Consider the following 22,406-nt stretch of genomic DNA (forward strand, 5'->3'; position numbering starts at 1 on the left):
CAATTAAATTTATCAAAAATGACAGTAAAGACATTTAAAATGTTGCAAAAAAAGTTTTTCAAATAAATGTCATGTTTTCCACAAAAATGTATTGAAGGATTTGTGAAGGATTATGAGACATTGATGACTGCAATTTAGTTTTGCCATCAAAGTAATAAATTGCATTTTAAAATATATTCAAATAAAAAAACTTATTTTAAATTGCAATAATATTTTACAATTTAACCGTTTGTTTGATCAAATAAATGCAGTCTTGGTGAACATAAGACTTCTTTCACAAACATAAAAAATATCATACTGCCCCCAAACTGTTGGACACTATTGTGCATGCATGTTTTGGTATATTAGTTTATATATTTTCATGTTACGGCGGGTAACCATAAAAATAAACATAAAATGGTTAAAGAGATCATTTAAGTGTTTTTCAATATAAAAAAATCTTTTGTCTAGTAACCGGTGTGGTATTATTGTAAATATCTGAAGTTTAATCAATCAAATCATTGATGTACAGTATAAAGTTAACTGTTTGAATTGGGGGGGAAACCTGATATAAATGAAATGAATTTATTATAAACGGCAACCTGAAATAAACAAGCCGCTAATGCACCAGTGTTGCCACTAATAATGCATCCCTAGTAAATTATTATTGTAGTCATGTGTTTTAAACCTCTCTGTCCAGTGTTTTAAACCTCTCTGTCCACTCTTTTGTCAGTTTCGCTGTCTAACAGCAGTCTGAAGAAGAAGAGGACTCGCAACATCTTCAGCTCATTGTTCTGCTGTCTGAGAAGTTACGATGCCGAGCCCCCTGCCACCCCCAACAACAACAGCAGCCCTCTGCCTCCACCTGTGGAGGAGAACGGAGCTCCACCAAAGGTGAGACGCCCAAACATCCTCTTTACACGGGGAGTGATTACAGTCAATCAGATGCGTATTGATTCAGAGACCTCTGCTTCTGCGTCTCACCGTCATGTGTGGTTTGCTGATGTTAAGCAGAAGTCATCACAACTCTCTCTCTCTTTTTCTGTGCAGACTGTATCACATTTGTCTGAATTATTGTACATTTGTCTTATGGTTAAGCACCTCATTTCCTCTCCTGTTTGTTTCCTCTGTCTTCATCTCTCATGTCCCAGTGTGACCAGGTTGAGGTCATCCCTATCCCCAGTGTATGTATGATTCCACTCCACTCCGTGCGTCTGTCTGTGTGCTCTCGCATGCCGCATGGAGCGCCGCACCACTGTACACTCGAATCCACTTTTGAAGCGGCTCTGTGGACAGTGATGCACTTTGGCTGATGGATGCTACAGTGCTTGCATGCACTGTATATTATACTACTTCTGAGGCGACTGGAAAGCCTAACGTTTTTTCACACAATTATAGGTTAAGGCATTTTCAACATGTGTTGGCTATGCCCATCTTCCTGCTTTTTAACTATTGGGAGTATGACTGCTTCTGATTTGATAATGCACGTGTTTTTCCACTGTATTCTATTCCGTTTAAAGGTGCTGCGCAAAATTTCCTGCTCTAGCGCGGCAGCGCCACAGTGTTTACAGAGTACAACAGTTTAACTTTCCCTGCCAATATTTTCACTGGCCTGTTTTTTGCAATGCGTTTTTATATTTGTTTGAAATAATTTGATTTTCATTAATGTTCAGTATCCTCTTCAGAGTTTTTGTTCATAATTTTTTTATTTTATTTACAGAATAAAACTTTGTAAAGAGCTGAAAATTTTACACCTATAATGTCGCGAAATGAATTAATTCATTTTTGTTGGAAAAGTATGCCATATGATGCAAAATATTACTGGTTGGTTCATTGTTTAACATAATATTCCTGATGCTTCGAAGACCTCTAAGTATTTTACATTTATATTTAGTAGACGCTGTTATCCAAAGAGATTTTTTTGGAGAATTCAACGAAGCCTTATAATTTGCAACAAAAGTTCAGTATTTGGGGGTCAGTAAGATTTAAAAAAAAAAAGAAAGAAAATGAAATGTATACTTAATACTTTTTAAATTTATAAATACCGACCTCAAACGTTTGAATGGTAGTGTACAGCGATCAGTTACATTCAAAAATCTGTCAACTAGGCCAGACTTATTGTTAAAGTGATAGAGTTCACCCAAAAATGAAAATTACCCAATTTGGCATTACTCAAGCCATCCAAGTTGTATATGACATTCTTCTTTCAGACGAATACAATTGGAGTTATATTAAAAAAATATCCTGGCTCTTTCAAGTTTTATAATGGCTGTTGGTATTCAGTAGTCAAATAGAAGTCCAGTAATCTGCTCCAATCCATCATAAAAAGTGCTCCGGGGGGTTAAAAAGGCCTCCTGAAGCTAATCGATGCGATGGTATAAGAAAAATATCCATATTTAAAACGTTATTTTTATTTTATTTTATTCTAAAGGCCTTTATTAACCCCTGGAGCTGTGTGGAGCACTTTTTTTGATGGATGATTGGGTTTTATTGTACTTCTATTGGACTATTGAAAATCAACAGCCATTCAATGCCATTATAAATCTTGGGAGAGCCAGGACATTTTTTAATACTACTCCAATTGTATTAGTCTGATAGAAGAAAGTCGTATACAAATCTTGAGGCTTGAGGGTGAGTAAATCATGGGGTCATTTTCATTTTTGGGTGAACTATCCCTTCAAGTCTTGGTTTGCACCTTTTTGAAAATCAACCTACAAGTGGCTTCCTTGCATTTTTCTTCTTATGTTGTGATGTTGATGAAAGTAATATGACACTTCTTAATTTAAAAGGTTCATAAATAGGTTGGCCGATTAACTGCGATCTTTAATTGAAGGGTTTTCGCGCGTCTCTTCTGCTGTTAATCTTGGTGGTAGTCTTAATTCCAGTTGGGAAGGTCAGATCTCATGATCCTTAATGATTTCGTCACGAGATTTTAGTAACCCCACAGTGACGTGTATGCTGCATAATTTGCTGTACCGTTGTTTGTGTACTGACTAGGAAGTCGCGTCAAGCCGAACTGTAAGTGTTGTAGTTTCTTTCTGTGTTCATTCAGCAGTTCAGACCAGGATCATGTCTGCACCCCAGCGGTTCCTCCTAAGCTTGATTCATCCCATTAAACAGACAGGGATTTAGATTAGATGGACTCGACAGCATACTGCCTCCCTCCATAACAAGATTGCCTCTGCTTGTATTGAGACGGTGCAGCGAGGATTAGAGAACTGGATCAAGAGAGGGACCCATTCACCCGTATTTATCTTATAAATAAAGTGATGGGATTTCATACAGGCAGCCAGTGCTGAAGTCACTCTCTAACCTTACCCATCCTGCATCTCTGATTAATGTGTGAGAAACCTTTTAATCCCCACGCACGGCCGTAATCCTTTCCACTTCCGCTCGGAAGAGCTGGGATGTTACTGCATGAGCGTCATCTGTGCAGCTCAGGAAATGCACTTCCTAAAATGCACAAAGCTGTCCCTTACCATTTGTGTAGATGGTTGGGAACCGTGCTGCTTTTCTCACATATTTCTGCTCATTTCGCTTGATAACGGTCTAACACGTCGCGGTTTAACCTCCCGTGCCTCATTTCTCACTCATTTCTCTGACATTGCTCCATGTTCATCATGTTTACTCTCTCTGTTTTACATTTCCACAGCCTCCAGAGAAGTACCTCCTCCCTGAGGTTAACATAAATGACTATGGGAAGAAGTGTGTGGTAATAGACTTGGATGAGACTCTGGTGCACAGCTCGTTTAAGGTAATTCATCAATTATTGCCTGTAGAAGTTATTCAGGTGTTTCCCAAACAGAAACAACCAGGGATGGACTGCAGATGCAGTGTAACGGACTTTTCTCTGTAATTTGCTCAGTGACTGTGACCCACTGTGACCTATTTTGCATTAGGGATACACATGTATGTGGGCAGAGCGTCCTGTGATGCTTAGTGACGGCCCAGTCAGGGTTCATTTGTCTCTGCTGCTAGTAGGAGGAGTGCTGGAGAGCAACACTGATTGTGAAACTCAGTATTGGGCTTTTCAGCTTCTTGATCTGTGTATGAAGCTCAGAAATTTAGTGCAGGGCAGGGATTTTATGGTTAACTAAAACTGAAACAAAAATTTAAACCGTTAAAAACATTTTTGTTACTTGAAATCAAATAAACTTTCTGCCAAGGCAGATTTTCTCATTTCGTATTACACGTGTCTTTCTGCTGTGAAATCGTGAATGATTTTTATAAAAGTAAACAATATAACTTTTATATTGTTGGTAATATTTCAAGATTAAACACTTACTGAACTGAAGCAACTTATGTTTACTTAATCCATAAAAATGTATCGCCAAATATACAAATACAAATATAATCGCCATGTTGGCCATATAAATATTAGCAAGTTAGGAACTGCACAAAATTGCATATTTTGGGCCTCGGAATAAACAAAAAGTCTGTGAGTCATACAGTATGAGCCATAAAAGCCTGATATACCAAATAAGTTTTTTTTTTAAGGCTCAATAAAAAATTAAATGTTCTGACTGTTTCATATGTCAGGCTTTGCGGGGTAAATTTGCCTTGAGGTTCATTGATTTCAGTCATGCTTAGGACAAATATTTTAGGTGTGCAGTTCTCAAACCTCCCTCACAAGAGATTATTAATATTTGATTAGGCAGCTTTGTGTTGAAAGAGCACAGACGCCCTCTGCTGTTTGTTATCACTGCACTGTCATTAAATAGAGCTTATCACATATCAGTAATATCTGATTGCGGTCATAATGTTTATCAGCTTGTTAGTTTGTAATATTTGGATATAGTAGATGGGACTTAAAAGGTCACTTGAGGATTTATTTTAACTATAAGAAAGACAAAGCATGAGAGAAGTTATGATTCACAGAAAATGCACATTAGCATCTGTCATGTTCAAGTTGTTTGGGGTAATGTTGAATAGTTGTGTGTGACTAAAACCATGAGATTGTTATTTTTGTAGAATCCGGTGATACAACTGGCTGAGTAGTGATAAGAATTTTCTAATTAATGGATTCATGTATCAAATGCAACCTGATATGGTTTATTCTTGGTATTTAAATATTCTTTATTTGGAAAGATGGATTTCATGAGTCTTGAGTGATGCTCGGAACAAAAAAATAAGCAGGTGCAATAAACATTTTAGAAGTGCTTGCAATAAGACAAGAGTTTAGTCTTCAATGTAATACCTACTTTATCGGAAGGATATTTCCGAAAGTTTGGGTGGGTTTCGTTGGATCACTTCCTCCACATTTGTCTCCCATCTGAGGCTGGGTCATAACTCATCTGTGTTGTGTTTGTTTCTTTCTCACAGCCCATTAGCAACGCTGATTTCATCGTCCCAGTGGAGATCGACGGCACAGTGCATCAGGTACAGTTCTGATGGAAACATGCGCTGGTTTCATATTACACTGTAGCAGATATGAAGCCAATTATGTGTTTTATGTCAGTGTCAACTTCATTAGATGATGTGGTGGCTGTTCCCTTGTTCAAGTAATCCAGGATAGGCTGTCTGTCCTGGGAGGCCTATTCCTGATTACTTGCACTAGGTGGCAGTCGTTTGTCTTCATGGAGCTGATGCAAATCGTCTGTTTTGGCTTTCAGATTGAAGAACAAGATGACTTCTATTGTATTATATTGTTATTATGTTATATTGCTATATTACATTTTATATTGTATAGTTTTATGATGATGTAGTGTTATTGTAATATGTTTTATTTTATTAAGATTTATAAAGATGACAAAGATTAAATCAGTCATTTAAATGAACTTAAATGGCTCAGCGTATCGCTATTATATTTTTTGCTTATTTTATTATTATGAAGATATATTATACATTTTCATATTATATTTTCTAGTTTGTTTAAAAAAGAATTTCACTTATTATGTGTTGTTATAATAACACGATACAAATAATACATAATAAAGGTTCAATTTATCATTTAAATTAACTTGCATGGCTCAGTGTATCACTTACATTTTTTGTTCCACAATTTTTTTTATATATTATTAAAATGTATTCTAAATTTTTATATTATGTTTTGTAGTATATTATTAAAAAAATATTGAACTATGTGTTATATATTATAAAGATTCATAAAGATTCTATTTATCATTTAAATTAACTTAAATGTCTCCGTGTATCACAATATTCTATTTTTGGTTTTGTACATTTTATCATTATATGTATTATGAAAATATATTACATTTTTCATGTAAAATTTTAGAGAGTATTGTTTCATAAAGATTTATGTAGATTATAAAGATTCAATTTGTCATTTAAATTAACTTAAATTGCTCCGTGTTATTTTTATTTTGTTTGGTAAATATGTAAATATGAAAATGTTTTATCATATTATGCATTTTCATATTTTATAGTGTATTGTTTTATAAAGATTTTACTATTATGTGTTATATATTATAGAGATTTGCAAATGTAATAATTAGTAAATATTTTATGAAAATGTGTTATTTAGACTTAAATTGCTCAATATTATATTAATTTATATATTTAAAAAAATTGAGGCCTGTATGTATTATGAAAAATTTTTTATCAATTAAAATGTACTTAAATAGCTGTTATCACATTACTACATTATATATATCATCGTATTTTATATTATATTGTTTGATAACGATTTTATGTATTATGAGCACTGTGTATCACAATATCTCCCCTTCATAGGTGTATGTGCTCAAAAGACCTCACGTTGATGAGTTCCTGCAGAAAATGGGCGAGCTGTTTGAATGTGTGCTTTTCACTGCCAGTCTAGCCAAGGTTTGTCCACCACACTACGACACTGACTCACTTAATGTCAACAAACATGTCAAAAGACTCCCCTGCTGGGTGGGTGTTGATTCATACCTGCTCTGCTAATATCTGACCCCCCTCTCTGTCTCTGTGTGGCCTGCGTTTGTTTTAGCCGCTAATGCATGGGTAAGTGTCTCTATGGCAACTGTGCCTCTTCCAGAATGCGTGCCATGTACCAGTAGTTGCAGTCGCTGCTGCCTTCACCTTTGAAAGCTCACATTGTTTGAGTTTGGCCGCTTTTACGATACGCTGTGAAGTTTCATTTGTCGCCGTATCTGTAGCAGATTTGTTTTGTTCTTCTCATAGCTGTTAGTGACACATTAGCTGTTGAGAATGTATGCGGCCCACTGTAGTTTAGATCATGTGTCTTGGTTGCTTCCGTGTCTGTTATATCGAGAACATAACCGCTCATTGGCTTTAAAGCTTTCTTACTGAGAGGCACATATCTGATTATGGTTTGTAGGTTTCCTTACAGTCCTCTTTGTAGACGTTTTTGTTTGCATAGATATGGAAATAGTGTTGCGTTGCCCTAGCAGCTTACTTTTTCTCTGTTTTATATTTGAATTTGTTGCAGGGAGCAGCTGGACGATTCTACAGTGACTCGACTGTTTAATCAGTGCATGAGCAGCTTGAAGGTCCTCCTTTGACTTGTTTGTAAGTGTCTGTCGTGTCTGTGTGTGCTTCAGTATGCTGACCCGGTGGCTGACCTGCTGGACCAGTGGGGTGTGTTTCAGGCGAGACTCTTCCGGGAATCCTGCGTTTTCCACAGGGGGAACTATGTTAAAGACCTTAGTCGGCTCGGGAGAGAGCTCAGGAACGTCATCATTGTGGACAACTCCCCTGCTTCCTACATTTTCCATCCTGAAAATGCTGTGAGTTTTGATTGCTGATGAAACTCCTAACTAAACCACAGTTTGGTTACTCTTGCCCTTATATATAGTAGTGGGAAAAAAACCATAAACATGACATTCAGAGTCACAATGGACTCTTATGAGACAGATTCTTTTAGCGAATCACGATCATACAACTCAGCCAATGTAGTCGCCCGAATGATTCTTATTAGTGCATTAAACACACACACCTAAACTGGTTAATATGGTAAAACTGGTTATTCATATGACAATGTATAGTTAAAGCTACACTAATTCATTTTTTTATAATAAAAAATATATTAATCATAAAAAACCAAGCCATATCTTTACTACACTCATGAACCACATTCATCCGAAGAGATGAAGCATAATCTTCTTTCAGTTTCATTTTTAACTCCAAAAATGGCCCAAAATTACATGGTGTACCTTTAGTGTACACCATACTGTACACATTATGAGAGTCGTTGATATTTTAGAAAAATCATTTGCCACAAATAAGTGAGTAAAATAAGTATCCACCTTTTAAATGTAAATAAGTATGCACTTTTTTCATAGTGCCCTATAATTATAATAAATTTTTTTGTAAGTAAACAATAGCCTTTAAAATTACTTAAAATACATATATAATAGCGATGAGGCAATAATTAGTTCAAATAAAGTATCAAAAGCAAGAAAGCATATGGTTTTATTGAACAAAACTGTTAAAGGAGTCATATGATGTTGCTAAAAAGAACATTATTTTGTGTATTTGGTATAATGAAATGTTTATGCGGTTTAAAGTAAAAAAAAACCTCGTTATTTTCCACATACTGTACATTATTGTTTCTCCTCTATGCCCCGTCTTTCTGAAATGCATCGATTTTTACAAAGCTCATCGGTCTGAAAAAGCGAGGTGTGCTGTGATTGGCCAGCTATAAAGTGTGTTGTGATTGGCCGAATACCTCAAGCATGTGACGGAAATGTTACGCCCCTCACCATACTGTGATGATGCCCTATCAGGCCGGAGCGATGATTCAAAAACATGAAAACCCATTATAAACGAGTAATTCGTTGCATCCAGTGGGGACATAATTATGGATTATAATGACTTAAACTGTCTTTTTACACGTTGCGTTGCATTGCGCCGCGTAAACATAAATCCATGTCTGCATTTGTGATCGGAGAAATGACAAACAACAAGCCCTACTCTACACTCCCCAAAAAACCCGCTTTAAATATATAAAATATAAAAACTCTTTAAATATAAAAAAACGTACTTACAGTCTGAGAGTCAGAACAGCCGGCATTGTAGTCTACTCTACCAGGATCAGGAAACAGTCCTCCATAAAATGTGCTGCACACATCTGAATATTTGGGTTGAACTGTTCTGGAACAGTGTTGTAAATACAACTTAACCACTGATTTCTAGTCGTGTCCTCTTTTGGAAGGCCAAACAAAGTAGTTTCGCTTTCACAACGAAACACAGCGTCACACATGGTGGCCTTGAGTGAGCGACGGCGGCCTACAGTGAGCAGAGGCCGGGGGCTAGCATGAGAGAGGGCTAGAGTGAGCAGAGGCGGGTGGGCTTGAAAACGGCGCGGCTGGCGATTTACGACGAAGGAGCGTCCGGAAGGACATGTGACGACTCCGGGCTGTACTCTGCTTCGTCCACGGTGAAAGCCGATCCGGTGATCCACAGCACAAAGTTGATGTATTTCCTCAGTGACCAGCACGGATCAGCTCTAGGCATGACGAAGCGGATATCATCCTCTTTTGGAAGGCCAAACAAAGTAGTTTCGCTTTCACAACGAAACACACAGCGCCTTCATGACATGGCGGCGGCAGCAACAACAATAATACAGCGAAAATAAAAGTTACGCCGCCGCCTTTGCATGAACATTTGGGCGGCGTTATGCAAATCTTCCCACATCGTGACGTAGACATGTGGGGGCGTGTTAGAACGAGCCGTTTTAGGTAGGCGTGGTTGACTCTTAACTTTTATAAAGAATATCTCTTTGGATTTGAGACTTTAGTCTTTGCAACTTTACATATCTTCTTTATGCACCAAGAGCTTGTAACACTCCAAAGAGAAAGAAAAAATTTTAATCGCATCATATGACCCCTTTAATGATCTTATATTTTGGATATTATATTCCCCAACCCACCAATTCTTCTGCCTCAAAAGTGCCAAAAGAATCATTATGGAACCAGAATCATAAGCATCAGAACCGGAACTCTGATACATTTCTTTGTTTCCACCCTTGTCCTTTTTTGTTTTATTTAGGATCTATTTTGGTTTCAGCAGCAATTTACACTGTCTGTAAAAACCAGTACAACAACACTCTGGCAATAATTTTTTTTTCGTCGTCACACTGAAAGTGAAAGTGCTTCACAATGTGACAAATGTACAGCAATATTTGTTGTGGAATATACAGTTATGTGAATCAAGATTTTGGACCAAAAACATGTCATAACATGAATGTGATTATATTATCAGATAATAACTGTGTGTGTCTTGTGAAGGTTCCCGTACAGTCGTGGTTTGATGACATGAATGACACCGAGCTCCTGGACCTGCTGCCTTTCTTTGACGGACTGAGCAAAGAGGAAGACGTGTACGGGGTGCTGCAGAACCTGAGGGGCAGGTAGCAGGCCGAGGGGCCAGTGTGAGTCCCCCACGCCCCGCTCCGCTCCCAGCACCTCTCTCCTCTCTCCTTCAGCCTGCAGTCCTCACCTCACCCATACCACCAGGACACGCACACCGGGACATAAACAGACTGAACATTTAATGGACACTCAGATATTTCTCTTTTGAAAAGTGCTTATGATAAACCAAAAATTCTACTTTTTTCCCCCCCTTTTTTGAAATGAAATATCCAAGTCATAACCATTCTCGGAGGTGTTGCTATGCAGGTAGAAATCAGTAGGGTTAAAGGACTGTGGGGTTTCCTCTCTGACCCAACAAAGTGCCTTTTTTGAATGTCATTTTTATGGGGGAAATGAACATTTTGTACACGAGAACCTAATCTTTACAAGAATTATATGCTTTAAAACGGAGGCAGGTCAGACTCTTTTTATAAAAGCACTGTTAAAGAGGCCAGATATTTTTAATTGTGTAAAGCTGGGTACACGTCTCCATCTTCTGTTCTTCTCGTGCTCCTTTTGTTTTCGATTTTGCTTTAGCTTGTGCCATTATATAGACCGAGACTATTATTTAGACTTGTATACGTTTAGTTTGTTTTCTAAGAGCAAACAAATGCATTTGCACTTGTTAGGTTACTCGTCTCATATACCGCAGCCTCTTTTGCCAACTAACCCCTTAAATCGTGCCAATCGCTAATATTTGTCTCGCAATCTGATGCTGAAGTACGTTTCGTTTTCAGCGAACAGCCCCAACGCTAATATTGGTGCTGGAGTCAAATGTTTGGACATTTCAAAAACAGAGAATTTTAGCCACTAGTCTTTTATTTTGGAACTTTACGTTGATCTGAATGCCTTTGGTGAAGTAGCGTAGACACTGCAGTTGTTCCCCCGCTAATCAATTTTTATGGGGAAGTGTCCTTTATGGAAACCAGGATGCACAATTGCAAATGTATCCCTTTTATCGTCTTTAATTATTTTCTGTTTGAGTCGTGAGTTCTTGAGAATTGGTACAGGTCCATCGTCTTTATATTTAAACCATATATAAACCATACCCTGCTGCTGCTACCACTGTATACTACACTACAAAAGACCTCCCTGTAGGGTACCACCAGTACCAGCCCAGGGACTAGAGCGCTGTGCAGCTTGTGCCAGAGCAGAACGGATGCAGTAGGGCCTTAAAGGGTTTGCTCTTGTCCTCTTGCAGAGCTAAACGAAGCTCTTTTGTCCCAGTGGGGGTTTGAAAGTGTTTGGCGCAAGCTGTGCAGACTCTCCATCACCGCCTAAGTGCCTAAGACGAGAGGAGCAGCGGTGGGATGTCCCGATCCGCTGCTGAACAGGCAATAAACTCTCTCTCTCTCTGCCCAGAGTCCGCCACATCACAGTTTGGTCACCACATGGTGTCTTCCTCCTTTTTTTTTCTTCAGTCTTTTATCGTCTACCTCTCCGTCTCTCTTCATCCTGTTCTGCGGCAGGCGACGGAGAGCAATTCATTCTCACGTTTGTGGTCTTCTGTCAGTATTTGAGATGTATGCTTATGTTAGCCCACGCTTGTTGATGTGCTGTACAGCCTCTCTTCAGTCGTCGGCGTCGATCTTCCAGACTGCCTGGATATTTGGCTTGCTAGTATTTTTGATTTCTAGCTTTTATTTTGAATTGTCAAACAATACTTTTCACATTTGCATATTTCACCTTTTTCTTTGAACACCATAGAGTCCTGGTGATCTGGCAGCGTTAAAACACTATTGGTTTTGCTCAGTTGTTTGCTTCTGTTTTTCGCAACTAAACTGTCAGGTGCTGTTTTTAAAACACTTTGTTTTTGTGTTGTCACTTAAATATCTCAAGTTGGCACATTCAATTACATTATGCCTTATGTTCTTTATCGAATTATAATTTTTTTTTAGTAAGCCATACAGACACTTTAAATGGTCCACAGATTGACTCGGGGGTTTGAAATCAGTTCGGAGAGGCTGTGCAGTGCTGATTTTTGGAGTATATTTCAAGCTGAATTGATTCATGGTTGTCGTAAGTTTTCTTCCAGACTCTGTTATATTAAAGCACCTTTTTAAAAAAAACAGCACAATGACTTTTATTGGACTTATTTTATATTGCATGTGCTTGAAGTTCAGTATCTCAGGTGTTACTATTTCTCCAAAGCACATCAGCTCTTGCAAGGTGTTTTGGCATATCTTAAGTTGTTGGTTGAGAGATTTTACACTAGCTTTAGTTTGTTTACAGAATCAGCAGTCAGGTAATTTGGTTTTATGATTATAAACACATGATTTAATTTAAAACCTGAATTTTGAATGTCTTGAGTATGTGGTTCATCCCTTAAGAGCTATATAAACGCTACAAGTTTGTGTAAATCCTAATGATCCTGTTCTCCAGCATGAGATTATTCAAAGAACAAACCATCCATACAAAGGAATCACATGATCAACTTGTTGATTTGAGACCAACAAATAGTGCAGAATCTTAATATCTCGCTTTATCATAGCATGTTTTAAAAAGTTTCAGACTGTTGAGCATATGAAGTGATACTCTTTCAAATATATGCTAATGTCATCCAATTCTCTGCTGCTAAATAGGAAGTTTTGTGATGTTACCAAAGTAATGCAGTTTTTCTTCTGCTTTCACGTGGACTGGATGTCTACACTAGTAGAGCTCACGCTTACGGTCTTGCAGATGTGAATCCAAGTGTCTAAACTGCCAAATATGGCATTATCCCACAAGCTCATTAAACTTTCTTCATGCCTCTTTTCTCTGGTTTAAGCCATTACAGAATAAAAAACTTAAAACCTACAGTTCTGAATAACTTAGATTTATTTCACCTTTACATGGATGTATACAGTTGGCAATGTTTTTTTTTATCAAAATCACTGATTTTATGAGTATCATGGCATTTTAAGTACCTCATTTAATAATGACATACATCGGATGTGGTATGTAACTACATAAAAGACAAAGAAACAGTCTAATGCAGGCTTAAAAACATGTATCTAAAGATACTACTCAGAGGATGGAGTGGTTCTGTTCATCTGCAATTCCACCATCAAATGATTCCTCTGCTAAAATCTGAATATCTAAAAACAGTACTCAGTTTAACGAATACTAAACATTGACACTCAATGTAATCTGTTTGGCATACTAAAATTTATAAATGTATTTTACAAATCGTAAAAAGTACAAAAAAAAGTTATTGATATGCGAGACCATCATATCACAACTTCTGAAAAGCTTCTCTATTCCCCCAGTTTCTTATTTACCCATTAGAATCACTCAAGCTGCCTCATGTTTTGCAGACCCATCCACATATGATCATCTCAGATACAGTATAAAACCTGCGCCATCATGTGTTATTCAGCATCCACAACCATGATGTGAACAAAAAGTCCAGCAGAGGAAAGGTGGTCTCCATTCTTATTGAGCAGTGGCACATGGTGATATCCTGTGGCATAACAAACAAACTATTGATTGTCTGCTTGTGTGGTTATAGTAATGTTTATCATGCATACTTAAGACAGCAACGGCAATTCACAAAAACATAGAGATGAGCATGTATTTTAACACACTAACCATTCTTTAAGCTGTTGAAGGGAAGAGTGTACTGGCCAATAAATTCATTGTTCGAACTGGAGTCATAGTCCTCAATCGAAAAGCGCACAAGGGCTAGATCTGGCACACGCACATCAAACTGGAAGTTCTCATTCCACATGGGGTTGAAGCCTTGAGAAACAACAGAGAGCGATTAAGCGACATCTCGATCCTGAGGAGTCCTGACTCAGCACATTTAGAGAGTTATTATACCGTTATTCTCAATGTACTGCGTTTCCACCATTGTGGTATCGGCCGGCACACCGTAGACCTGCACTTTCACGACAGGATCAACAATGGAGGACTTCCTTTCGCTCACTTTGGGTAACTGCTGGGCTGTGATCACCTATTAGACAAATTACTATATTTTTAGCAACGGCAATTCACAAAAACATAGAGATGAGCATGTATTTTAACACACTAACCATTCTTTAAGCTGTTGAAGGGAAGAGTGTACTGGCCAATAAATTCATTGTTCGAACTGGAGTCATAGTCCTCAATCGAAAAGCGCACAAGGGCTAGATCTGGCACACGCACATCAAACTGGAAGTTCTCATTCCACATGGGGTTGAAGCCTTGAGAAACAACAGAGAGCGATTAAGCGACATCTCGATCCTGAGGAGTCCTGACTCAGCACATTTAGAGAGTTATTATACCGTTATTCTCAATGTACTGCGTTTCCACCATTGTGGTATCGGCCGGCACACCGTAGACCTGCACTTTCACGACAGGATCAACAATGGAGGACTTCCTTTCGCTCACTTTGGGTAACTGCTGGGCTGTGATCACCTATTAGACAAACAGAAACAGTGCACATGTAACACGCAGCATTGTAACGAAGCTATGCAACTACAAATCCATTACCATCACATGAAGAGTCTTGTTCTTTAACCATGGTCCATCGGGAAGAGTGATGGGGTCAAATTTAGTGTCTCGGTCTCGTAGGTAAGAAGGCTTGAGGTTGTAACCACTCTGTCCGTTCTGGAGGAAGAGCCCCCGATTCAGATCCATCTCTGGGCAGGCCGTCTGGAAATTAAGGGCCACTGGAGAAAAGGGAGATCAAATGGATTGTTACAATCAGGTTCGGAGAAACATTTTAAGCTTTTAAAAGCCTGTGAGTTTAGCACTGTGACATTAACATCAAATCTAACTAGATTTGAAAATGCACGTCTTCGTGTCAGTTGTATGGTGGGTATAAAATTCATGTCTTCTTTACCTATCTGACAGCCTGCGTTCCACAGAGGCACGGGGTTGTAGTTTGAGGAGTCTGTTCTCAGTCCCGCTGGGTAAATCCGACTGAGTTTGTCTATATTGTGACGGATATAATCGTTCGCTGTGGCAAAAAAATAAAGTTAGCTGAGGAATGTGTTTGGATAGTTGACAAATAGACATATAGGCAGAAAAGTTTTTGAAAGGCAGATGATTTTAGATGATTATACTTATAATATATACATGTATATATATACACACACACACGCGCCCACACACACACACAGGCTGCATTTTCTGCAAAATACAGTTTAAAAAAAAAAGAAATATTGAAAAATATTATAAAAAATGTAAATATCAATATTCTGTTTTTATACGTTACGGCATTCTGTCCTTTTGCGCCTCCTCATTGTTTTCATTTGGACTTTTTTTTGCGTCTTTTGGTCGCCCTTTGTCAATTTGCAGGGTGGAGACTAGAGACCTGCACTCCCGCGGGAGTACCGAGGGACCCAACGCAACAGGATGCGGCGCGGGACAGCTCTTGATGGGCGAGTGCGGGTAATTTTCTTAAATTACTAAAAATAAAATTTGTATAGATTTGAAATGAGAATTTATTTTATTTATTTTTTTAGATTTTAATAGATAATTTTACGTTCATGAATAAAATGGGTCTCTCTTTTTGCTGTCCAGTAAAGTGATGAATATATGAATGGCTCTTTTCCTTGTTAGTCACCTGCTCATTTCCATATTCAAAGTTGTGTCAAAGGTCTCCCTCATGCAGAACCATCATCTGTGACGTTATGCACATTTCTGACTGTGTATTTTGCAGCGTAATAAATCTGTGCAGCTGGACAGACTCCAAGTCATGACACATACTCATGTGTTTAATAGCCTGTGTTGTGTCTGATCGGCATAAGTCATGACATCACACCTGATTCCTCCGCCAGTTTCGCAGCTTTTCCCTCTTTGAAGGAGGCCATCTCATAAAAGGACTGCTTGTCCTGGGAATCCTCAAATCCATGGAAGTGGACACTTTTGCAGTAGATCACGATATCAGACAGCTCCTTCGCCAACTTCAGCGACTTTGTTTTCTGTTTCGGGTATATGTAGTTACAAAATGTAAAAAAAAATTGAAATCAAAAGAAATAGACATTTTTATTACCATGATCACATATGTTCATAAGAAAGAGAGTACAGAAATCAGCTTACACTAGACTTCTTTTCCTGGTCTTCTTCATCACCTTCATCATCTTCTTCCTCTGTTACACTTTCTTCGTCTGCTGTTTTGGACTCTGAAAACATGTCCTCAAGTTTGTCTAGTCTTTTCCCTTTGAGTATGAACCGGCCTTTGAGCTCCTAAATAATACACGACACAGCCATATGTGTAAACCAATATTTACCAACTAGTGCCACCAAAAGGAACGGCAAATACCATTTTAAGAGCAACTTACAGTTGTCTATGAAAAAATGAAAATTCTTAGATCTCAGCTTAACAGTGCAGAATACTATCAAATATTGGTATTTCTACACAAACTGAACAGCATATGTTTCTAACACAGTTGCTGTAACTGATGTAACCCTGAGAACAGCAGTGTTTGTATTGTTGACTGTGACAGTGACTAGGACAGGCCACACCTTGACTGAGGGGAATGGAAAACAACGTTATGTAAGCTATGATAATCATCCACTCCCCTGCAGGCAAAGCACCAGTCGTCATAGTAACCCAAAGCAGAGTCTTTCAAAGCAGGTCACCACAAAACCACGATGGACCAACGTGATCGCATAACTCTGCATTTGCCATTTCCTCATGTCGAAGTACGCGAGCATAATTGATGTGCTGAAGGTGTCAGTCTAGTATTTCTGAAGAGTTGACATTTGTAATTTTGTGAAAACAAAGAGAGTTTGAGATGCAGCGACGATTTCAAATAGAGAGCAGCTGTATGAATTCCTGGCTGGAAAACTCTCTTGGGTCTGACATCTAAAGCCACAGCTACTGGATTAAATCAACTACTTTGATCTTTTAAACTCATTTCAACAGATTTGAAGTAAATATTCAATTTGTATAAATGGCATATACTCCTGTGCACATTTAAACCAAAATAAAGCATGCCTAGAACCCCTTCTAAATTGGTCAAACAAGGCATTCTGTGGTCAAACATTTTTTAATTCCAACCACTAAATAGTAGGAACATATGACATATTGGTACCATATCGGTTATCTATCTGTATGAAGAGACACTGGATCTTCAGTTCCAGGTATCGTTGGTTGGTTGGTTGTATTTGAAGGGATAGTTCACCAAAAAAAAAAAGAAAATTCTATTATTAATTACCCTCACGTCGCTCACAACTCGTAACACCTTCGTTCATCTTCTGAATACAAATTAAGATATTTTTGATGAAATCCGAGAGCTTTCTGATCCTGCATAGACAGCAAGGGTCCTACCACGTTCAAGGCCCAGAAAGGTAGTAAGGACATCGTTAAAATAGTCGTTAGAATACTTTTTGTGTGTGGCACTGCTGACGCAGGAACTGTCATATTTGTTTACAATCAGAGGAGTGCACACACATGCGTCGTGGTACTCTCGTGAACGTGTGTCAAAGACTGACACGGAAGAGAAGAAATTGTTAAAGTAATTATTTTTGTTTTCCTTGCGCACAAAACATATTCTCGTAGCTTCAGAAAATTTCAGTTGAACCACTGATGTCACACACTATTTTAACGATGTCCTTACTACCTTTCTGGGCCTTGAATGTGCTAGTTGTGTTGCTGTCTATGCAGGGTCAGAAAGCTCTCGGATTTCATCAAAAATATCTTCATTTGTGTTCCGAAGATGAACGAAGGTGTTATGGGTTTGGAACGACATGAGGGTGAGTAATGACAGATTTTTCATTTTTGGGTGAACTATCCCTTTAAATGTTTGGCTTTTACATGGCAGATACAAATTAAATATTAAACATAATATCATAAATATAAAAGAAACTACTACTAAAAAGACGATTAAGCACAATTTCTATAAAAGATTCTTTAAATGCACTTTTGATAAAAATGGTAAACGTTTTTCTGGGTTCATAAATAAGTCCTTAAAAGTTTTCCAGGTATCGTTATCATCAACAAAAAACTAAGTTTGGCTTATTGCATCGGCTAGAATGTTAATATCATTGAATCCCAACTAAATATTTTGATCACCTTTCCTGGTGACCAATCTTTAGAGATTGTCTCTTTCCATTCCACCATTGCTTCTTTCTTCTTACATCATTTTGTTTGTTTGTGTTGCCAGCTTCTGTGGCTATTTTCATGGCAAGAAAAATTTATAACAAATTATATTAGGTTTTTAAAATGTATTTTAGCTAAAAACTCTAACTGTATCTGGTTTAACTCAGGTAAAAATCTCTTCAAAAGAGTTAACTGAATAATAAAAAAAGTTTTCTCATGGTTAAAACCAGCACAATATAATAAAACATGCTTCAGAGATAAAGGGGCTTGGCAGAGAGAACATGTTGGAGGATCTTCTCCTAGTATTAAAAACTTGTGTCATCCTGGAATGATCTATTCTACAGCAGGTATAAACAATCTGGTTCTTCTTACATGATAAAAATAATTTCAAATTCATAATTCATGCCCATGTAATTTCTTATTTACAATTGGGTGTGTAATTGGAAGGAGAACATACAATCAGTCCGTCATTATTACAAAACAAACCTTCTCGGCTCGACTCGGCTTCCCGAGCACCCTGTCAGGTTTATTTTGTATTTTATAATAACCAGATTAACGTACGGTATGCCTTACATAGTCTTGCAATTGAATATGCCTGTATAACATGGTTTAGCGGATTACTGAATATTAACGTCTTGCAATCACTAACCTCTGGGGAAGGGAGGCATGTGGGCATCTGATCTCCGAGGGGTTTGGTGATCAGAGCGCTACCCAGGATGGAAATCAAGTGCTGAGCAATGATCTTCTGCTGCTCCACACTGCAGTGGTTCTCCAAAGACAGGATCAAAGGATACTCGGACGTCTGGTAAAAGGAAAAAAACACATTGTTGACAGTCAGGCACACGTGGAAAGCACACCAGAAGGACAAGCTCTACATCAGGGGTCTCCAACCTTTTTTACACCACGGACCGGTTACAGTTCGAAAAAAATCTTGCAAGACCGGTGGAGATGGGGTCTTTAAAACAGGTCTATTCATTTATACTGTTATCAGCACATGTTGAAGTAGATTCGTCTCTTGTCGTCTCTGAGAGAATATGCGCTGTTAATGCAGCGTTAGAAAACTCTGTCCGTTTTTTACTTTCAATTTCAGTATAGTGACTGAAGTTAAGACGTTCACCGGCATAAGTTTGCACGTTGCTTGTGTGATATCCACTGGCTCACCTTCATGGATAAAAACAGAAATATTTCCAGTATTGCGATGTAACTGCAAACCCCCATGCATATGTATTTCAAACGCAGGGAGACATGAAAGAGGAATCAACTCAGTATGCCGTGCTGTCTGAAACACGTCTCTATGCTTGTGCGCACTTCGGGTGTGTACGAGAACAGCACGCAAGTAACGAATTGAGTTCTGTTTCGTTTCTTCTTCTTGTGGTTTTAAATAGCTTGAACGTGTAAATTGGCAAATTAATCTGCGAATCACATGCCGAACGGTGGGGTCTGGACCTGGTCCGTATATCACGGATCAACTGCGATCCATTTAAGCCCTAATAGCCTAGACAGATCAGAGCAATCTTTTATTTACTAATTTAACATGAAATCGTCAAATTGCTACTCTATATCAATCGCATACAACAAAAATACAGAATAATTAGAACAATCATTTATGCACAAATAACAGAGCGCCATATCTATACACATTTTACCCAGAGTGTTCTCGCGACCCGGTAGGAATTAGGGCTGCCACTAACGACTCTTTCTCTCTCTCGATTAATCTATCGACTAATTTATCGATTAATCGATTAATCTAAACGATTAATTTCCCACACCAAAAAAATCAACAATTTTAAAGAACATTTTATTAAACTTGCAACTTTGCCATTCAGTAGTGTACCGTAAAAAAGTATAAATGTAAACAAGCCATTGACGAAATGTAAAACTAAAAGAGTAAAAATTTTAACAAACCTAATAAAAATGAAATAAAAAGAAAATAATTACAAAAGTCTGAGAAAGTCAGCATGTTCTTAATGTCAATATATCCACATGTTCTGGGCTTCTGTTCATTAAAGCTGTGAGTGAAACTATAAATGGGAAAAAAACATGTTATTAACAATTAACCCCAACAGTTGGGTTTTCAAATTAAATAAATGCAATGTTTAGAGTCCACTAGAATCAAGTATTAAAATTGTATTATTAAAAGTTATTATTATTAAAAATTTTAAGTATTAAAAGTACTCTTAGATATGTGTTAACAACAGATTTAAACAGACATCTCCAGCATGATGAAAAAAATGAACAGAGGACTTCAGTAGTGAAACTCCAAATGAAATCCAAATTTCTATGAAATCCTTTTTTAAAGCAAAAGTAAAGTGCAACAGAGAGTGCAAGAAGCAAGTGCAAGTATCTCATAGTGCAAATCACTGAAATCAAAGTTCAGTATTATAGTGTAAGAATGACAACATGTCCACGTGTTCTGGTCTACTAATAATAAAATATTATAATTAATGATTAATTTTTGTGGTAATAAAAATAGATGTAGGTTAAGTGAACAATAGCCTTTAAAAATTTACTTAAAATATATATAATAGCAATGACTAGGGATGTAACAATTAACCGCGAGCCGGTTGAAAATCGATTAAAATATGTGACGATTCAAATCGGTTGAGATACTAAACAAATCGCAATTCGTGGTGTAGGAGTTTATATGAATGCATGTCTGAGGGGACCTTACTGTCTTTAGAAAAGTTTAGATGGTATTTTTCATCTTGCCTCTGTATAATGCATATTAAAGTTCATAAGTGCAGCGCTCCTTTGTTTACAGCAGAAACCAAGGAAATGCTTTAAGCGCCACCTGCTGGCAGAGAGTTTATTCGTGTTACTTATTTATTTGATTTGGGGCTTGTTTTAAAATTTCAATGTCGTTTTTTAAATTTACATTTACATTATATTTACATTTTGTTATTTAGCAGACGCTTTTGTCCAAAGCGACTTACAAATGAGGACAATAGAAGCAATCAAAACCAACAAAAGAGCAATAATTTACAAGTGCTATATTAGTATATTATTATAGTGTTATATTTCAATTTCACAAAGAAATGTGCAGCATTTTGTCCAAGCAATAATAAAAGGACACATTTAATTTATCATTTGTCTTAAATCTAATTTTGTTAAAAAATAATAATCGTGAATCGAATCGTGAGCTGAGTGAATCGTTACATCACTAGCAATGAGGCAATAATAATTAGTACAAATAAAGTATCAAAAGCAAGAAATTATATGGTTTTATTGAACAAAACTGTTAAAATACTCTATTATAATGTAATGGAGCCACTGATCTATATATAATTATAAAATAATCTCTATTATATATCAGTGAATAGAGCTAATGTACAGTACGCATTACAACAAAGGCCTGCAGGGGGCGCCAACAGCCTGACGATTGTTTTTACACACTACTGTGCGATCTAATACTTGTTTAATATTTACCAAGCATCATTTAATTCAAATGTCCTCTTAATCTTTAATATCTGGCCATTTCTTTACGACGTATTAAAGAATATGTGGACATCAAAACGTGTAAACTCAGAGTGAGGGTTTGAGCTTTTATTTTGAAACAGTGAGATAATGATGTGTTCTCCTGTGTTTGCGTGGATTTATAATGATTTACCTTACAAATCTGATGAAATGGCACATGTTGCGTTCCCAGATGAACGTTATAATAAACCCAAACTCACAACATGCAGAGTTTGAGCCACTCCACACACATGTAAATGATAACAGTTCCTGTGGAACAGCATTTACTGTGAACGGAGCTGCTGTGAGACACACGTACATAACCTATGCTTAATTATAATTTTTAAGTGGGTTTAATATATCATGAGGCCTTGGAAAACAGTCTTAATAATGTGTTTTATGGATTCTCGTCCGTGAAATGCACCACTTCTGGTATTTTGCCGGTTAGTCGATGCAGGCAAAATGAAGTAAAGGATTTTTAAAAATCGAATAGTCGAATAGAATCGACAAATCGCGGCAGCCCTAGTAAAGGCTTATTTATACTTCTGCATCTGACCTACGCCGTAGCCTTTACGCCGTAGGCTATGCGTCAGTTTTCATTTATACTTCTGCGTCGGTGTCCGCGTCAACGTGCAGTACACATGCAA

The 22,406-nt window shown here is 37.5% G+C and overlaps 2 protein-coding genes across 6 annotated transcripts in view; one reads left to right on the forward strand and one right to left on the reverse strand.

Moving 5' to 3' along the window:
• ctdsplb (CTD (carboxy-terminal domain, RNA polymerase II, polypeptide A) small phosphatase-like b) overlaps positions 1-13,239 on the forward strand; it is an 18,251-nt gene extending 5,012 nt beyond the window's left edge. Inside the window, exons 2-9 of one of the 3 annotated variants that reach the window (XM_016272497.1) lie at positions 713-873; positions 1,131-1,163; positions 3,632-3,733; positions 5,302-5,358; positions 6,673-6,765; positions 6,911-6,924; positions 7,485-7,670; positions 10,173-10,282. In XM_016272497.1, coding sequence (XP_016127983.1) covers positions 713-873; positions 1,131-1,163; positions 3,632-3,733; positions 5,302-5,358; positions 6,673-6,765; positions 6,911-6,924; positions 7,485-7,670; positions 10,173-10,203 — 677 coding nt within the window. In that variant the 3' untranslated portion in view covers positions 10,204-10,282. Of the gene's footprint in view, positions 1-712; positions 874-1,130; positions 1,164-3,631; positions 3,734-5,301; positions 5,359-6,672; positions 6,766-6,910; positions 6,925-7,484; positions 7,671-10,172 lie in introns of all 3 variants that reach the window. The other 2 variants (XM_016272484.1, XM_016272490.1) reach the window with 2 other exon arrangements.
• Positions 13,095-22,406, reverse strand: part of plcd1b (phospholipase C, delta 1b) — a 23,369-nt gene continuing 14,057 nt past the window's right edge. For all 3 annotated transcript variants that reach the window (XM_016272464.1, XM_016272457.1, XM_016272472.1), the window contains exons 8-15: positions 18,956-19,108; positions 16,302-16,448; positions 16,024-16,183; positions 15,100-15,216; positions 14,748-14,926; positions 14,540-14,672; positions 14,309-14,458; positions 13,095-13,737 (exon numbers count right to left, since the gene is read on the reverse strand). In XM_016272464.1, coding sequence (XP_016127950.1) covers positions 13,646-13,737; positions 14,309-14,458; positions 14,540-14,672; positions 14,748-14,926; positions 15,100-15,216; positions 16,024-16,183; positions 16,302-16,448; positions 18,956-19,108 — 1,131 coding nt within the window. In that variant the 3' untranslated portion in view covers positions 13,095-13,645. The remainder of the gene's footprint in view (positions 13,738-14,308; positions 14,459-14,539; positions 14,673-14,747; positions 14,927-15,099; positions 15,217-16,023; positions 16,184-16,301; positions 16,449-18,955; positions 19,109-22,406) is intronic.

This window comes from Sinocyclocheilus grahami, unplaced genomic scaffold (assembly GCF_001515645.1).
Source record: "Sinocyclocheilus grahami isolate Dianchi unplaced genomic scaffold, SAMN03320097.WGS_v1.1 scaffold5.1, whole genome shotgun sequence".
Lineage (NCBI taxonomy): Eukaryota > Metazoa > Chordata > Actinopteri > Cypriniformes > Cyprinidae > Sinocyclocheilus > Sinocyclocheilus grahami.